Here is an 18594-nt window from a genome sequence, read left to right as displayed (position 1 = left end):
CATCTTTAAACAAGGGATATTCTCAAAGCTGTTTTTTGGATATTTTTATAGATAAAAAAAATTTAAAGACTGAAATGTCAGCTTGTCTAATTCCATCTAGAAAGTAAAGGTAAGAGTAGAATCATAGGAGCAGGACAAAGTCATTCAGTTCACTGGACCTGCTCTGTCATCCAATTACAATCATGGCTGATCAGCTATCTTTGTGTAATTTAGAGTCATAGAGTCTTGCACCATTGAAACAGACCCTTCAGTCTAACTTATCCAAGCTGACCAGGTTTCCCAAACTAAATTAATCCCACTTGTCTGCATTTGGCTCATATCCTTCCAAACCTTTCCTATTCATGTACATATCCGAATTTCTTTTGAATGTTGTAACTGTAGCTATATCTACCCCTTCCTCTGGCACCACCTTCTGTATTAAAAAGTTGCATCTCGGGTCCCTTTTTAAATCTTTCTCCTCTTGCCTTAAAAATATGCCCCTCGTTTTGAACTCCCCTACCCAAGGGAAAAAACCTTTGCTATTCACCTTATCTGTGCCCCACACAATTTTATAAACTTCTGTAAGGTCACCCCTCAACTTCCTATACCCCACTGAAAAATGTCCCAGCCTACTCTTATAACTTAAACCCTCCAGTCCAGGCAACATCCTGGTAAATCTTTTCTGAACTCTCTCCAATGTGCTATCCCCGTATCCTTTTGTTATTCGTATTCAGAATTCTATGTATCTCTGGGATAAAGAATTTGAAAGTTTCAGCAACCTTTGTGTGAAGGAATTCCTCCGCATTCCAATCTGAAATGGCCTACAACTTATACTGAGACTATGTCCCCTGGTTCTAGACTCACCAACTAGGGGAAATGCCCTATCTAAATCCACTTGCATAATTTTGTATGTTTCAAAGGGCCAGTATCCTCCATCGCTCATAAGACAATCCAACCACCCCAGAGATGGTGTGGTGACTCGTTGCACTTCCTCAATGGCAAGTATATCTTTCCATCGACAAGGAGATCAAAACAGTGCACAGTACTCAATAGAGTCTCACCAAGGCTCTGTAAATTGAAAAAGACATCTTTACTCTTGAACTCAAATTTCCTCATAATGCAAGTTGACGTATAATGTCAACATAACTATTTGTATGTACATTTTCATTCTCCATAAGGTAGGTTAGACCTTTGCAGTTCATAAGCCAAATCAAAGTAGAGGTACATCTTCCATTCTAAACACTCAGCTTGAAAAAAGATGTATAAGCATTAGAAATGGCATCATCAAAAAAGCTAAAATACTAGTCACAGTTTTATAGGGGATGACCTGTGAGTGAAGATTAAAACAGTTCAAAAACTTTAATATGTATGGTGATGGAGATACCATGGCAGGGCATGTATATGTTCTGGGGACGCGGGTTCAAATCCCACCACAGCAGATGGTGGAATTTGAATTCAATTAATATCTGGAATTAAGAATCTAAGGATGACCATGAATCTATTGTTGATTGTCAGGAAAAACCTATCTGGTTCTCAAATGTCCTTTAGGGAAGTAAACTGCCTTCCTTACCTGGTCTGGCCTACATGCGACTCCAGACCCACAACAATGTGGTTGACTCTTAGACTGCCCTGTGGGCAATTAGGGATAGACAATAAATGCTCCCTAGCCCTCATTCCGTGAATGAATAAAGGATATGTGACAGCATACCGAAGATAAAACCAGAATGCAACTTTTAACTTTATACCTGTTGAGATGAGCTTAATTAATCAATGGAAAGTCAATTTAACACATAAAATAAGAAGAGAAACATCTCTTAAAAACAGTGATACAATTTGAATTCATTTGCCACATTCACAAAATAATAGGCATTAAGGTCATTCAGAATATTTTCATTCTTGTTTTTCTTTTTATGTTCTCAAGTTCATAAAGAAACCCACTGCTGCAGTCATCTTTTCAATACATATTCAAGCTACATTTTTGTGAAACTTGCTTGATTTGCATAAATCTACATTACTTTGTGCATGCATAATATGATAACCTTTTTAAGGAAAGGAGATTTAAGGATGAATTTTACTTTTTTTAAATTGAAAGTTGCTTTTTTGATCAGGATTTAAAGCATTTGACAAAAATATGTTTGGGGCCATGTTTACTCCAGATTTACACTTCATGAGAGTTACACCAGCATTTTTCTACCAGACGTTTCTGACCTGTATAGATGTACTTTCACAGCAGAAGCACACAGTCTTGGAGTAGATGGTTTTCGTATTTTAAACCAACACTTTTGTTGCTATCAGAATGTGACTTATGTTAGTGCAGACTTGTTGCTCTTTTAGAGGCAATGTGGTGTTCCTTGCTAAAAACTGCATGTTTTGGTATTAGGAATAACTGTTCAGATCGAACAATTATTTAAACTTAGTCTTGCTTTAAGATGTTAGTTTTAGGGAGAATATGAAGGCTCTTTTGATCATGCGACTTAGACTTTTCCTTGTAATCTGGGAACTTCTGGATTCTTTTTCTATTAAAGTTAAACTCTGATTCATGAAAGACTTAAAGTATTTATTTCAACCTAACTGCTTAATATCAGTGTTAAAATGAAGTGTTATGGATTCTCCAAATATCCATAATAAAGCTGATATGTCCAACAGCAGATTATTAAACAAAAAGTTGTCTGTTATAATAAAATACATTAGTATACATCCAAATATTAGTCATAACTGATTTTGTTGGGTTATAGTATAATCTGGTTAAAATCATAGGATATACCTAATGCCTTCCTTTATGAGAAGGGCAGTATTTCCTTTAGGGTGCTAGTTGTTCAACGTAGTGCTAGTGAGCATTGAGTACAGATGCACATAATAATGTCATGTGGATCCTTGCTTTCTCCTCTAGCATTTTAAAAGGTAATGAAACCATATATGTAGGAGCAATATTAAGTGATTTTTCAATGTTGCTAAACAAGTTGCTTCTTTAACAAAGCACATGTTCTGCTTTTGAAAGAACCCTACATTTTGAGTCTATGTTTTCGTAGTTGTACCCATTGGGAACATGCGATTTCTTCTTGAACGTTATTCAGGCTTGATCATCATTACCGTACTTTTCAGAGAATAGGAGCCCCCTCGAAATTCAGCCCAGTAAACTCCATCTTGGTACTTGCTGCGATAATGACCTCCTCGGTACCAAACTCCATTCAAATTAGAATGTGCACAAGCATTGTACCACCACCCACCTTTGTGGAAATGCGCACAGTTACCTAAGGAGGGAACAGAAAGTTAATATACATTATGTTCCTGCTTGACTTTAGTCCCAGCTGTTCAATATAATGGATCCAACTCTTGAAATTGTTTTTTAAGAATGCGGTGATGACACTCTTCATTCTATCACCGAGCTGTTTATCTTGTGCAGCAACACAATTATTCTCTGACAAAAATGAAGCAATTCCATAATTTAAAATCAGAGTTTTCCAATAAAAATCTATAATGAATTTTAAAAAACTTAAATCTGTTATTGTTCACTGTTATTGTTAACTTTAATCACTCTAGAGCCTGTGTGCTCATTATAACAACTCCATTCTGCACCTCCCAACTTACCAAGTGTTTGTACATTTTTAACTTAAATAATTTTCATTTATACAACACCTTTCATGATCTCATGCGATCTCAAAATGCTTCACAATGCATGTATTACTTTTGACATGTAAACACTGTTGGGGTAAATGCAGCCAATTTTCCCACAGGATGGTCCCATCAATATCAATATGAAAATAAATAGATAATCCATTTGAGTTTTGATTGATGAATTAAACAGGGCATCAGGGAGGTCTGTTTGAATTCCATAAGATTTTGTACACTCACTCAAGAGGGATGACATCCTTTGGTTTAAGTTAACTTTTCGAATACACAATAATAATAATTTCAGTATTATACAAATAAAAAAAATTCTGCATTATACAAAACTAAGAATTGAGTATATAACTTTAAAACAGGAACCTGTCTGTGTTTACTGGTTCAATTGTTCGTTATCCTCTAACCCTCCTGCAGCAATAATTGATATTGATTCTTCATGTGAAATGAAATGGAAGCCCTACCAGATCAAAATTTAACCAAGAGTAGTAGTTTGTTTTCAAAATTATAGACATTTGAGGTTCTACTCTTCTTAGTTCAAACATATACATGTTACATTGTTCATTTACAATATGATGGCTGGTTATTTTTGAATTTATATGATAGTTTTTAAAATCCAACAGACCCTGTAGTTATTTTGTATTTGAACATAACCATTAAATAGAATAAGCAAAGAAAATTGTACTGAATGAAATTCAGTCAAGCTAATTGAACAGAACTGCAAAGTGTAGTACAGTAGCTGGCTTCAGAAGTCAGAGGAATTACAAAAGTGGAAAGAACTACAGGTATAAAATAATAGCTGAGTACACAGAGTTGGATTTTAATGAGACATGAATATCCCCAGAAGGACAGTTCTGTTCATTAGACTGGTTGTATTATAAAAGCTAAAGTCAGAATCAAGGCCAAATGGACACACTCAAAAGACATAGGAGATGGGATTCAGCGTTAAAAGAGAGCTAAAATATTGAAAGCTGCATTTTTAAAAAAATTTCATGGGAGATCTAGGATAAATAATTTGCTGAAGGATCCCAAATTTTAAAGAAAAGTTATTCTGAAAAATCAGCATTTACAACTTTTGAACTCAGTAATGGAAAGTGTGCACAAGCACCATAATATCTCTGATACTAATGCTGAGCCAGGGTTGTGGCCTCAAATACACTGGTTTCTGGATGTTCAGCATGCTGCATCAAAATATTGGCTATTCTGTTCTTTTACTTAAAATTTACAATGTTGCTTTGAGTGATTAACTTTTCATTTACTTTTGCTATTGTTATTATTTAGGCTATCATCAAATTCCAGGCCTTCAATCTCAGTAAAAAGCATAGTTTGATAATTTGGACTAATTCCCACATGTGTGAATATGAATATTGTCCTGTTCAGCAATAGGAGGTGTGTATAAACTATAACTTATGTCAACAAAGCTGATCTAACCATTTTTCATCATCTGTTTTCACGATTCACTCCAAATACACACAAACATTTTAGAAAATTGTGAAAACTTATACATTGTCATAAGCACTTAAATAAAAATGCTTTTGATTTCTTTTCCAGACTGATTTCTCCACAAAACATGCTGAAGCCACAAATTCTCCTGATGGAACATGCTGTTTTTCCATATACACTGAGCTCTAAATTGCACATTTGGCTTTCAAATGCATGCATGTTGTCATTAGACGCCAATGGTTTGTCTATTAACCATTTTAGCAAAACATGCTGAGAGTATTAGCTGTGCTTGGTAGCAAATTATGTTTGCTTTAGAACAATAGAACCATAGGAATGATACAGCATAGAAAAGGGCAGTTTGGCCCATTTTATCCATTCTAACATAAAGGCACCCAGGTGCCCTTTCTAATTTCGTCTTCCTGCACATGGCCCAAAGCCCTCCAGCTTACAGCGCTTAAGGTTTAGAGTCTCTGCTACTAGTACCAACTCCGGCAACAAATTCCAGACACCCACTACATTCTGTGTATGAAGGTTTTTTCCTCATCCCCCCTCTAATGCTTCTGCCAATTAGCTTGAATCTCTGACCACTGGTTTTTGAACTGTTCGTGAACGGAAGGAGGTTCTTCCTGTCTAATCTATCTCTATCCCTCACAATTTTGTATACCTCGATCATGTGTCACCCCTCAGCCTTTTCTGCTCCAAAGAAAACAACCTCAACCTCTCCAGTCTCATAGTTATAATTCCCCAGCCCTGGCAACATTCTAGTAAATCTTCTCTGCACTCTTTCCAGAGCAGTTATGTCCTTCCTGTAATGTGGTGACCAGAACTGCACACAGTACTCTAGTTGTGGCCTCACCAGTGTCTTATACAGTTTCGTCATTCTATCCCTACTTTTGTATTCTGTACCTCTGCCAGTGGAGGAGAGCATTCCATATGCCTTCTTTACAACTATATCTACCTGTACTGCTACATTTTGGGACTTGTGCACTTGCACACCAAGATCCCTCATTTTGTCTATTCCTCTCAATATATTCACATTTATTGTGTATTCCCTTATACCGTTTGTCCTCCCTAAATGCATTATCTTACACTTATCAGAGTTGAACACCTCCTGCTGCTTGCCTGCCTACTCCACCAACCCATCTATGTCATTTTGGCACTTACAGCTATCCTCTACATTATCCACCAGAAGGCCAATTTTTGCATTGTCTGCACATCTCCCAATTGTGCCCTGCCGCATTCAAGTCCAAATTGTTAATGTTTCAAACAAACAGCAGGGGTTCCAACACCAAGCTCTGTGGAACACCATTTGAAACAGCTATCCAGTCGCAAAGCCAGTCATCAACCATTAACCTTTGTTTCCCGTTACCAAGTCAAGTTTGGATCCAGTATTATTTATTTTTACATAATGACCATGTGATCCTGATCATTTAAATCATAGCTAATTGTATGTGTTTTTGTAAACATTTTTAAGTGCAACTTTTATCTTATAGCTACATGCATTTTTTAAGGCTGATTCCATTTTTTTCAAAATATAGATACACCAATTGTTCACTTCAGTCTTAAGTCTCACCATTGAAAGTTCTGCATTGACAAGATTAGACTATTGAACTGCATTTGCGTCCGGGGTTCACAAATGTTTGTAATAATTATATTGTTGCATAGGCATCTCATGTACTTGTTTCACATTGCAACACCTTCACTGTGTTAACCTTGACTTAGGGAGCAGCAATGGAATTTAAGCAAGGCAGTATGACTGCTGCTAAAAGAGCAGATAACCACCTCCAAGCGGTTTTTCAGAGTTCCCTTAATGTTAGCTATCTACCCTCTCTTTCTCTGTTGCTGCCAAAGCTCTGACATCAGCACTCCAATATGAAAGTACCTGATCCCACAGTACTTTATATACTGTGAAAACTGTTTCAATTAGATATATCTATGTAATGTAAGGAGTGAAAATTAATAGAAATTTCTATCACTACTAATTTAGCTCTTTTGCATTGTGCCACAAGTAACTTTACCATCAATTTATGCTTCATATTTACATTGTTAAATATGCACTCCATACACAATTGTTCAAATAGTACTTCAGAATTGTACCTGAGTATGAATCTCTGTCTCTGTCAAGTGTTGTAAACTGCTTGCCATTGTGCCATATTAAAGAGTCTCCTGCATTCCCTTGATAGCTTCCAACTCGTAGTCTGTAATTATCGTCTTCATCCTCTATTCTAAAGGCATTGTACTCGGCATAGACTTTCTTGTCATTCCAGTCTTCCAATTTAATATGTAACTTGTAGTTTCCCTGTGCAGTTAGTCTGTAAATGTTCTCCAGTCCAAGCCAGTGTTCTCCATCAATGTTACCAAATCCCCTCTGAAATCAGACAAAATCTTATTAGATTATACTCAGCTATATACCGTATTTTTAAACAGGTTTTTTTTCTGTTAATTCATCAAGATTGTTTTCAGGCACATTGTAAATCTAACATCAGTAAATATATTGAGAGTTTTTGAGACAATAATAACATGATGAAAGTGGTCTATTGTCCTTTATACAATGACTCTACAAAGCAGACATGAACTGATTACTTGTGCAACAATTGATGTACAGGTACATGTGCTCCTTAGTCACTACTTGCACAAACAGTATTTTCTTTTAATGGTGTAATAAGCGAGGAATTCAGTGTTCATCTTTTTTATTTTTTCCATACATGTTAAGAACAATAATTGAAAATGACTGTGTTATAATAAATGTTTGCAATATGTGTCATTTAAATATGTTTGAAAAATTTTAATTTAGAAAACATATGCTAGCAAATCTGTGCACCGTATAATTAAAACACATTGACTTGCTAGTATGATAATTTGAGAGGGTGAGATGCAATCGACGATAAAAAAGAGAAATCAGACAAACAACTGGATAATTTCTGGAACACATGAAATGCATGTTTAGGGACTCTGTTATTCTTGCAGATTGGTCATTGTCCTGACACACTTGGGAACCACAGCGGGTATCATCTCTGGCTTCATAGGATTCAGCCAGACTTGCATTTTCTTTTAGTTAATTTGTGCAAAACAGAGATAACTAAGGTTGTGGAATTCTGACTGATTAAATACATAGCAGTACACAGTTAGCACTTAATTTTGCAGAACTGTATACCTACAATTGAAAATAATCTCAATCCCAACAAGTGGAAAATTTGTAACCTGAGCTGCCTTTTAAACTGCAGCTTATGCGTTCACAATTGCACTGTCAACTTTGCTGTGTGCCTTGAATCATAACTGTGCCTCAAAGGGAAGGTAACAGTACAATGAAGAAAACGTTGCAGGATTAGTTATCCAGGCTCTTCTTTTTGATACCTTGCAAAAATTGACAGTAAAAGAGCAGGGATGGAACTAGAAGTGGGTCAGCACAGTGACCAGAGGAAAGATGAGACAAAAATGAATTAGTCAAACCAAAATTGTCTTATTCTTTGTTACTGTTTCACCATCTGCCTTTGCTTCAGGCCGTCTCTTCTTGCTTCTCTCTTTCATTTCTTAGCCATCTTATTCAACCACATACTGTCATGTCTAAAACAAGGTGAGCCCATAGACAATAATCAAACTCTGTTGGTTGTGTTGGATTTTTGAAACTCCTGGAGGTTGTGACATTATATCATAGTTTCAGGATGAGAAAACACAACATTAGAGGTTTATACAATAGTTTTCAAAAATTTTGAAGAATAACAAATGAAAGCTGTTATTGCCTTTCAAGGAATTTCAAGATCAGCGATTTCAAAAACATAATTTGATTTAGTCCCAAAGTTCACCATTTAAAACAAACTTTGTTTCTTTTCTTTTTGTACAAATTTAGCATTTCGGATGCATTGGTGTGGAATTATAAGAGGGGTGTTTGGAAATGTCAGTTTCAGTTCAACTTGATTGTCAACTTGATCACTACCTCTGTCTAGCTCTGGTTAGATAAGGTGAGCAAGGAAACGTCTTTCCATCAGCTAATTGTAAGAATTATGGGACATAAATTTAAGATTTTGGGCAAAGATATAGCAGGAGCATAAGAAAAAACTTTTTTCACATAGCAAGTGGTATGGACTTGGAGCACGCTGCACACATGGGTGGTAGAAGCAGAAACATTCAATGATTTCAACAGGAAACTGCATAGGTGATGCCAAATGCCAAGTCCGGCTATCTCAAATGCCTGCCTCCGCACTCTGGGTTTACATCCTCATTATAATAAAAGTATTAAGCCCCTCTAACCCTCACTCTATGTGCACATAACTCTGTAACAACACATTCCACCTCACCCTTCTGCCCAGTCCCAAACTAAATGGGACACATTTCAAACAGATGTAGCAAAAGCAGCAGAATTGTAGTCCAGCACAATCTTCAGGCAGAAGTGCCAGGTGGATGATCCATCTTTGCCATCTCCAGTGGTCCCCAGCTTCACAGGTGCCAGTTTTCAGTCAATTTGATTAACACCACATACCAAGAAATAGTTGGAGGCACTGTTTACTGCAAAGGCTATGGGTTCTGACAACATTCTGGCTTTAGTACTGAAGACTTGGGCTCCAAAAGTTGCCACACCCCAAGCCACACTTCCAGTACAGCCACAGCACTGACATCTATCTTACAGTATGGAAAATTGTCCAGGTATGTCCTGTACACAAAAAACAGGACAAATCCAATCCAGCCATTTACCGCTCCCTCAGTCTACTCTCAATCATAAATAAAGTGATGGAGGGTTTATCAACAATCCTTTCAAGCAGCATCTGCTTACTAACGATCTGATCACTGATGCCCAATTTGGGTTGCACCAGGGTCATTCAGTTTCTGGCCTCATTACAGCCTTGGTCCAAGCATGGAAAAATGGGCTGAATTTTGGAGGTGAGATAACAATGACAGACCTTGACATCAAGGAACCTTAGCTAAATTGGAATCAATGGGAATCAGGGCAAACTCTCTGCTGGTTAGAGTCATATCTGGCACTTAGGAAGATGATTGTAGTTGTTAGAGGTCAGTCATCTCAACTTAAGGGCATCACTGCAGAAGATCCTCAAGGTAACCATCTTTAGTTGATTTATCAATGACCTCCAGGAGTGGGATTATTTGCACAATATTCAGCACCATTCCTGACTCATCAGATACTAAAGTAGTCTGTGTTCAAATGCAACAAGATCTGAAAAATATCCAGACTTGGGCTGACAAGTGGCAAGTAACATTCGTGCCACACAAATGCCAGGCGATCATCATCTCCAGAAACAGTCTAATCCCTTGAATTTCAATGGCATTGCAATCATTGAATCCCCTATTATCAACATCTCGGGGTTTATTATTCTTCAGAAATTTAACTGGACTCAATATAAATACAGTGACTACAAAAGCAGGTCAGAGCTAGGTATACTGCAGCAAGTAATTCACCTCCTGACTCCCTAAATTCTGTGCACCGTCTACAATGCGTAAGTCAGGAGTGTGATGGAATACTCTCAAATTGCCTGGATGAGTGTAGCTCCAACAACACTTGAGGCATGACACCATCCAGGAGAAAGCAGCTTGCTTACTGGGCACCACATCCACAAGCATCTACTCTCCACCGCAAATGCTTAGTAACAGCAGTGTATACTACCTGCAAAACGTACTGCAGAAATTCATCCCAAGATCATCGGTCTGCGCCGTCCCAACCCCTGACAGTTTCTATCTAGAAGGGCAAAGGCAGCAGATACATAGGAACACCATGACCTGCAAGGTCCCCTCCAAGCCACGGACCATCCTGACTTGGAAATATGTCGCCATTTCTTCAGTGTCGCTGGGTAAATATCCTGGAATTCCATCCCTAAAGGCATTTGGCTTTACCTACAGTACATGGACTCCAACAGTTCAAGAAGGCAGCTCACTACCATCTTCACAAGGGCAATTGGGGTGGGCAATAAATGCTGGCCAACCAGGAATGCCCATGTACCACGAGAGAACTAAAACAAAAGTCAGAAATGTCCTTACTTAAGGGCTAAACATATACTAAGTGTTACAATCTCATAGAGACTGATCTCTTTTAAAAATGCAAGCTTCCAGCCACTAGCTGAAAGAATACTGTAGGATTTCATGCCGGAAGGATGTTCCCGATGGCAGGGGAATCCAGAACAGGGATTCCACAGTCTGAGGATAAGGGGTAAACCATTTTGGACTGAGATAAGGAATTTCTTCTTCCGAAGAGTGGTGAGCCTGTGGCATTCACTATAAACGGGAAGCAGTTGTATGATTTCAAGAAGGAGTTGGATATAGCGCTCATGGCTAAAGGAATCAAAGAATATGGGGGAGAAACAGGAGCAGGCTATTGAGTTGGCTGATCAGCCTTGATCATAATGGCAGAACAAACTTAAAGTGCCAAATGGCCTAATCCTCCTATTTTCTATGTTCCTATATTTTAAAACTTTTTGCAACAAGTTATAAATTTCTCCCCTCTCAACAGTGCTTTACTTTTGAGGACAACTTATACTTTAAATCGTAGAAAGTTATGTTTCCCTTGCATAGTTATGACCCATGATATTTTGCATGACATTTTAGGTCCTTTTAGCCACTCAGCTTGCTTGATTGATTTTATTGTCAAGTGTACCAAAGTACAGTTAAAAGCTTTATGTGCAGTACAGAAAGATCATAGTAAGCAAGGATGTACAGATCAAAATGACTTAGACAGAGGCACACGTTACATTGCACAGGGCATGTGTTAGGTGAGATCATGTTAGCAAGATCAATCATTATTTGAGGCTAGAGTCCATTCATCAGTCTAATAACAGCCGGTAAGAAGCTGTCTCTAAACCTGCTAGAGCGTGTATTCAGGCTTCTGTATCTTCTGCCTAATGGAAGAGGTTGTAGGAGATCATTTTTGGGGTGCAATGTGTCATTGATGATGTTGGGAGCCTTTCCATGGCAGTATGTCGTGTAAATGGAGTCCATAGACGGAAGATTGGCTTCTATGATGGTCTGGGCTGTGCACACCAACTTGCTGTAGTTTCTTACGGTCCTGGGCAGAGCAGTTGCCATACCAGGCTGTTATGCACCTGGTCAGTATGCATTCAATGGTGCATCTGTAGAAGTTGGTGAGGCTCCTTATAGACATGCCAAATTTCCTGAGCCGCCTGAGGAAGAAGAGGCATTGTTGTGCCTTCATGACTGTTGCATCTACGTGGGAACCTCGTAGGACAGGTTGTTGGTTATCATCAATCCGAGGAACTTGGCGCTCTCCACCCTCAACCTCAGTTCCATTGATGTAGATGGATGGGGGTGGTGGTGGCTAGTTGTCCTTCTTTCTTTCTGAAGTCAATGATCAGTTCTTTAGTTTTTCCGATGTTGAGAGAGAGGTTGTTTTCATTGCACCATGTCACCAAACCCTCTATCTCTCTTCAGTATTTTGACTCATTATTAGATATCCGTCCCACTCCAGTGGTGTCGTCAGCAAATTTGAGGATGGCACTCATTTGGAATTTGGCAACACAGTTGTGGATGTACAGGGAGTACAGTAGGGGGCTGAGGACCCATCCTTGGGGGGCTCCACTGTTGAGTATTATTGTGGAAAAGGTGCCGTTACCTATCTTCACTGATTGCAGTCTACAGGTCAGAAAGCTGAGGATCCAGTCGCAGAGGGTGGAGCCAAGACCAAGGTCTTGGAGTTTTGAGATCAGGCTGGAGAGAATAATGATGTTGAAGGCAGAGGTATAGTCAATGAGCAGGTGTCTAACGCAGGTGTCTTTGTCGTCCACATGCTCCAGAGATGAGTGCAGGGCTAGGGATATGGCATCCCCGATGGACCTGTTACATCGGTAGGCAAATTGTAGGGGATTGAGGCAGATTGGGAGACTGGAGTTGATGTGGACCATGACCAGCTTCTGGAAGAACTTCATGATAATTGAGGTCAGAGCCATTGGGCAGTAGTCAGCAAGGCAAATTGCATGTGCATTCTTAGGTACAGGGATGATGGTGGTCTTCTTGAAGCAGGTGGGGACGTCAGCTTGTAGGAGGGAGAGATTGAAGATGTTGGTGAACACCTCCGCCAGTTGGTTTGCACAGGATCTGACTGCTTGGCCGGAGACACCGTCCAGGCCCGTCACTTTCCTTGGATTAACTCCCAGGAAGACTGATCTGACATCTGTAGCAGTGACTGAGGGAGCATGTGTGCCTGGCACAGGCACCACCACGCTGCTGGCATTCTGCTCAAACCGAGCATAGAAAGCATTCAGCGCATCAGGAAGGGATGTGTCTTTGTCCACAATCATACACTGCTTCATTTTGAATCCTGTAATGTTATTTAGGCCTCGCCATAGTGGGCAAGAGTCTGTTTGGTAGGTTTGGGTCTATAGCTTGGTCCGGTACTGTTTCTTGGCATCCCTGATGGCTTTGCGAAGGTCATACCTGGTTTTCTTGTATTGGTCTGGGTCATTCGACTTGAATGCTGCATGTCTGGTCTTTAGGGATTGGATTTCCTCGTTCATCCAAGATTTACAGTTGGGGAACACTCAGATTGACTTCAGAGAGTTTTCATGGCTTTCAGAGAGTTTCTCAGATCTATCACCAAGCACTAAAGCCTGTTCCAATAGTTCTTTTCCCCTGTCCATGTCCTGAGGTCAGTGGTGGGTAAGTTGTTGGAGGTGATTCTGAGGGACTGGATTTACATGCATTTGGAAAGGCAAGTACTGATTTGAGATAGTCAGCAAGGTTTTTTGCGTCAGAAATTGTGTCCCACTAATTTGACTGTTTTGTAGAGGTGATAAAGAAGATTGATGAAGGCAGCGTGGTAGATGTTATCTATATGGACTTCAGCAAGGTGTTTGCCATGGTTCCTCATGGTAGACTAGTTAGGAAGGTTAAATCACATGGAATCCGTTTGGAACTAGACAATTGAATACCAAATTGGCTTGACAGAGGATAGTGGTGGAGGGTTGTTTTTCGGACTGGAGGCCTGTGACTGGCGGTGTGCCACATGGATTGATGCTGTGTCCACTGCCTTTTGTCATCTATATAAATGATTTGATATGAATATACAAGGTAGATTTCACCTAGTTTGCAGATGACATCAAAATTGGTGGTGTAGTGGACAAGGAAGAAGATTATCTCAGAGTATAATAGAACCTTGATAAGATGAGCTAATGGACCGAGTAGCAGTAGATGGAATTTAATTAAGATAAATGTGAAGTAAACCAGGGCAGGCCTTGTACAGTTATTGGTAAGGCCCTGGGGGGTGTTGCCAAACAAAGAGACCAAGGGGTGTAGGTGCATTGTTCCTTGAAAGCGGAGTCATGGGTAGACAAGATAGTGAAGAAGGCACACTTGCCTTCATTGATTAGTGCATTGAGTATAGGAGTTGGGATGGCATGTTTCAGTTGTGCAAAACATTGGTGAGGCCATGTTTACAATATTGTATTCAGTTCTGGTCTCCCTGCTATAGAAAAGGTGTTGTTAAACTTGAAAGGGTTCAAAAAAGATTTACAACAATATTGCCAGCATTGGAGGGTTTGAGCTGGAGGGAGAGGCTGAATAGGCCGGGGCATTTTTCTCTGGAACTTCAAAGGCTGAGGAGTGACCTTATAAAGGTTTATAAAAATCCTGAGGGGCATGGATAGGGTGAATAGCCAAGGTCTTTTTCCAAGTGTAGGGAATCCAAAGGTAGAGGGCATAGGTTTAACATAAGATGGGAAAGAATTGGAAAGGACCTGAGGGGTAACTTTTTCAATCAGAGGGTGGCGCGTGTATGGAATGAGCTTCCAGAGGAAGTGGTGGAGGCAAGTGCAATTACAACATTTAAAAGGCATCTGGATGGGTACATGAATAGGCAGGGTTTAGAGGAATATGAGCTAAATGCTGGCAAATGGGACTAGGTCAGACTGGGATGTCTGGTTGTCACAGGCGAGTTGGACCAAAGGAGCTGTTTCCATGCTGTATAACTACATGACTCTGACTAATCTCCCAGAATCCTTAGATAACAAGGTGTAGAGCTGGATGAACACAGCAGGCCAAGCAGCATCAGAGGAGCAGGAAGGCTGACGTTTCGGGGTTGTTGGATGCAACATGGTGACCTAGAGAAATCCTCCCCATGTATCAGACTGTGGCAGTTTTCATTACCAGGAGCCTCTTTTTACTGCTGACCACAGTCTGCTGTTTACTGATTTGTAGCAAATCTTGTAACTTGATTTCAAAAATGGCATCTCTTCCCATGCCAACATGAAAGCTCATCTTACATCCTTTTTCAACTGATGACTATCTATTCTCAACCTCAATTGTTTCTCATCTTAGAAGTCAGTGAAGAGTTCACACCTTGATACCTTTATTATCCTTCTGGACCTTTGGAAGGTTCAGAATGTACTTACAGCAAACTAGAGACTGCTACCATTGTTTCCAAGCATTGCAAATACCCCTAAAACAATTCAAATCTTCCTTTGATCTCTAACAATCAAGCTATGCAGCCCCACTGTCAGGCAGACTACTGAAAGGTCGTATTACCTTACATTTAAAGCTACGTCCCCCTTTATGACCTCAGAATTATAACATCTAAAATTGCCACAGTATGGTAATTTCAGAAGTCAGTACTTTTATTGGATACCCTATTACGTAGGGAAATAAGTTCTCATTACTGTATTTCTGATTGGATTTACCTGATATTCCCATTGAACTTAGATGTGTAGAAAAAGTACTAGCTCCTCAGTTTAGTAGTTCTATAAGTTTCAGAGGTGTCAAGTGTTTTACAGGAAGAATCAATGTTTTTTGTTTTGCCGTTTTCTGGTTCATTTATTTCCCCTTCCTCAAACTGTCATTTAGAATGTGCTGATAAATTTCAGAATTTATGAAATGTTCTTTCCGCATCTCCAGAGTTTATACAATGCTTATTTAGATAATATCAAAAAAGTGTGGTTTTTGTGCTGCGTTTTATTTTACAAATTCCAGTTTCGGTTTTTGGCTTGTTGATCGGTATGTTTTGTGCTGTTTTGTTCTCTGGGCTTCCCATCCTTTAAGACATATATGATACCACTTACGAAGCTGCTTTGCAGGTTGTGTACAAATATTTTATAAAACCCCAATCTGCAAATGCTCATCTTGAATAATTTTGCTAATGGCAGTTGCAGCTTGCACTTACAGTAAGCTGCAAGTCAAGACAATGATTAAATCATTCTGGAGTGATTAATAATTTGAATTTTAAAGACCGTGAAATTGTGATTTAATAATCAATAAATCCAAGATTTCAATCAAGATTGTTACGAGAAAGGTATTCATGATAAATAATACGTTTCTTCAAAAATATAGTTTTCAAGTTGTTTAATCACTGTCATAATCACTTGGTATAAACCCTGTTAACATCTTTCAGTTTTCTTTCTTCCAGCTTTGTCTTATTCATGTGCATATCTAATCAATTTGAACTTTTAATTTTCTGCTGTCTTTCAATTATCTATTTTGCATAGGCACTTGTACATTTATTATACACAAGTTATATTTAGTATTTTTTAATCTAAAATGCTTTCAGTGTATTGTCATTCATAGTCAACCAGTGAATACTCACAGTTGTAATTTTTATGAGTATTCTGCACTTCTTCCTTAGGAAAAAATGGACTTTACTTTGATCTTTCATGAAGAAATGCTTGAACCCAGTTGACTGACTAGGAAACTCCTGTATTTGCATTGGCAAGGAATTTGAGTATTCTCCTTTTATATAGGATTAGGGATGCCTGACCTCTAAGTGGTTTGGCTGAGAGCTTCAGAAGTTCATTGTAAATTTCAGCAGGAGGGTTTGAAATTTAAATTTCAAATGAGACTCAACAATGACCTGACTACCAATGACATAAGACAAAGGAAGAGATTCTTTGAGGGAGTATAGGAAGCTAGGAGCTAAATTTGAAAACAGAAACCGTCTAATAATTCCTGCTTTTCTATCTAAGCCAGAAGCAAATTGACATGAGGTAAATAAGATTACTGCTTAGCTCAAAGACTGATATGGGAGAAATGGGTTTCAGTTCATGGGTGCTGACAGCAGAACTAGGGAAAGTGGCAACTGTATTGTTGAGAATGTGATGAAATCCTGTATTTGTGTCCATTCTCTATACTGAGCAGGCCAGAATTCAATGTCTAATAGTATTTTATGGAACAACGGTTCCAAGAGTTGCTAGGTGATAAAATTCAATTCTGCCCAGCAATGTAGGAAGAGCTTATTGCAATGTTTCCAATAAATCATTCCAGACAGTTTGGGGGTCACTGAAGAGGAGTTTAGAAAATACAGTGAGGGGAAGAGACAAAGATTCATTTAGAGTGTTGTATTTAGCTGTTTTGCTGGGAAGATAGCTGAATTACACTGATGTGATGTAGGGCACTCAGTGAGAAGTCGCGCAGTAGGCTGGCTTAGAATTCAAGAAGAACTTCTAGGAATAAGTGAACAACTAAGTGTTGAAGAGAGAACTCAGAAGAAGTCATTCTGGAGAACTGAGAACTGTGTTGTGGAAGTCATGAAGGGCCCAGAAGAAGTCTACAATCATCATTATTTTAGTGCAGCTGAGAAGATACTTTCAAGGCATTTTGCTTGAATGTGATTGGAGCTTGGGAAAAATCCCAGGACAGAACTGGCTTGGTGAAGCTGGCTGTTGGTGTTATGCTTAAAAATGAATAATGCTTCATAGAGCAGAAGAGCATCAACCTAAGAAAGGAGGGTGATTGACTGTAATAGGAGCAATCATTGAGACACTCATGATGGATTGGCTGTTGAGAGGGAGTTTCTAAACCAGATCAGCGAAAATGAAGAACTGTAATCCCTTGTCAGGATTAATGAGATTTCATGAGCTACCTGTGTCATTAAAGTCTGGAGGAAGTCACTGAGAAATGTCTGGGATCAGTCTTGATTACTTTTACTATTTGATGCATTTACAATCCATTTATCACATGTTACTTCTAGCTGTTAGAAACAAGTTATACATGTATGTGAATTGTAATACTGTTGTAATTTTGTTTCGTAAAATTTATTGTAATTCGTTCAAAACCCGGAAATCATGTGCTTTATTCTATTCTAATCTTCCTGACTCTCTCATTTTACAGGTTCCTAGCCAGATCATAAAATAAACTTGGCAGTCTGTGTTGAATCATAACAGGATACTCTTCATCTGAACCATGTTGTGTCCAGTATCCTAGAAAATTATATAACAAGACCTTAGAGAGGCTTTAAGCTAAATTGTGGATGATACGTTTCACATGAGAGGAATTTTGAAACATTGAAGGGAAAGGACAAGCCTGTGGAACGGTAATGGGAGTCAGATTGTGACAGGAAAGGATGGAGCTTACAAACATCAGAGTTGACCAATAAATGTAATTGGAATGGGGAATATGACTTTAAACTATCAGAGGAGGAGCAATATCGAATGAAGGAAGATGTAGAAAGCCAAAGATACAGTTGAAGCAATAGAAAAGTTTGAGAGAATAGACAGGAAGGAGTAGAGTATTCAACAATAAAAATACATAAAAGAGCAAGATCCATGCATGGAATAGTAGTTAAAAAATATTGAGGTCACTTTATTTGAATGAATGCAGCATCCATTGTAAGAT

General features: G+C 38.8%; 1 protein-coding gene across 1 annotated transcript in view; it reads right to left on the bottom strand.

Annotated features, from left to right (window-relative positions):
- Positions 1-1596: 1596 nt before the first annotated feature.
- The window catches only part of angptl1a (angiopoietin-like 1a), a 66008-nt gene continuing 49010 nt past the window's right edge, over positions 1597-18594 (bottom strand). The window contains exons 4-5 of the mRNA XM_020531425.2: positions 7141-7411; positions 1597-3230 (exon numbers count right to left, since the gene is read on the bottom strand). Of these exons, the coding sequence (XP_020387014.1) occupies positions 3046-3230; positions 7141-7411 (456 nt within the window). The 3' untranslated portion in view covers positions 1597-3045. The remainder of the gene's footprint in view (positions 3231-7140; positions 7412-18594) is intronic.

Source organism: Rhincodon typus, chromosome 10 (assembly GCF_021869965.1).
Source record: "Rhincodon typus isolate 14 chromosome 10, sRhiTyp1.1, whole genome shotgun sequence".
NCBI classification, from domain to species: domain Eukaryota; kingdom Metazoa; phylum Chordata; class Chondrichthyes; order Orectolobiformes; family Rhincodontidae; genus Rhincodon; species Rhincodon typus.
The sequence above is the reverse complement of the archived record's forward strand: the minus strand, read 5'-3'. Positions and strand labels throughout refer to the sequence as shown.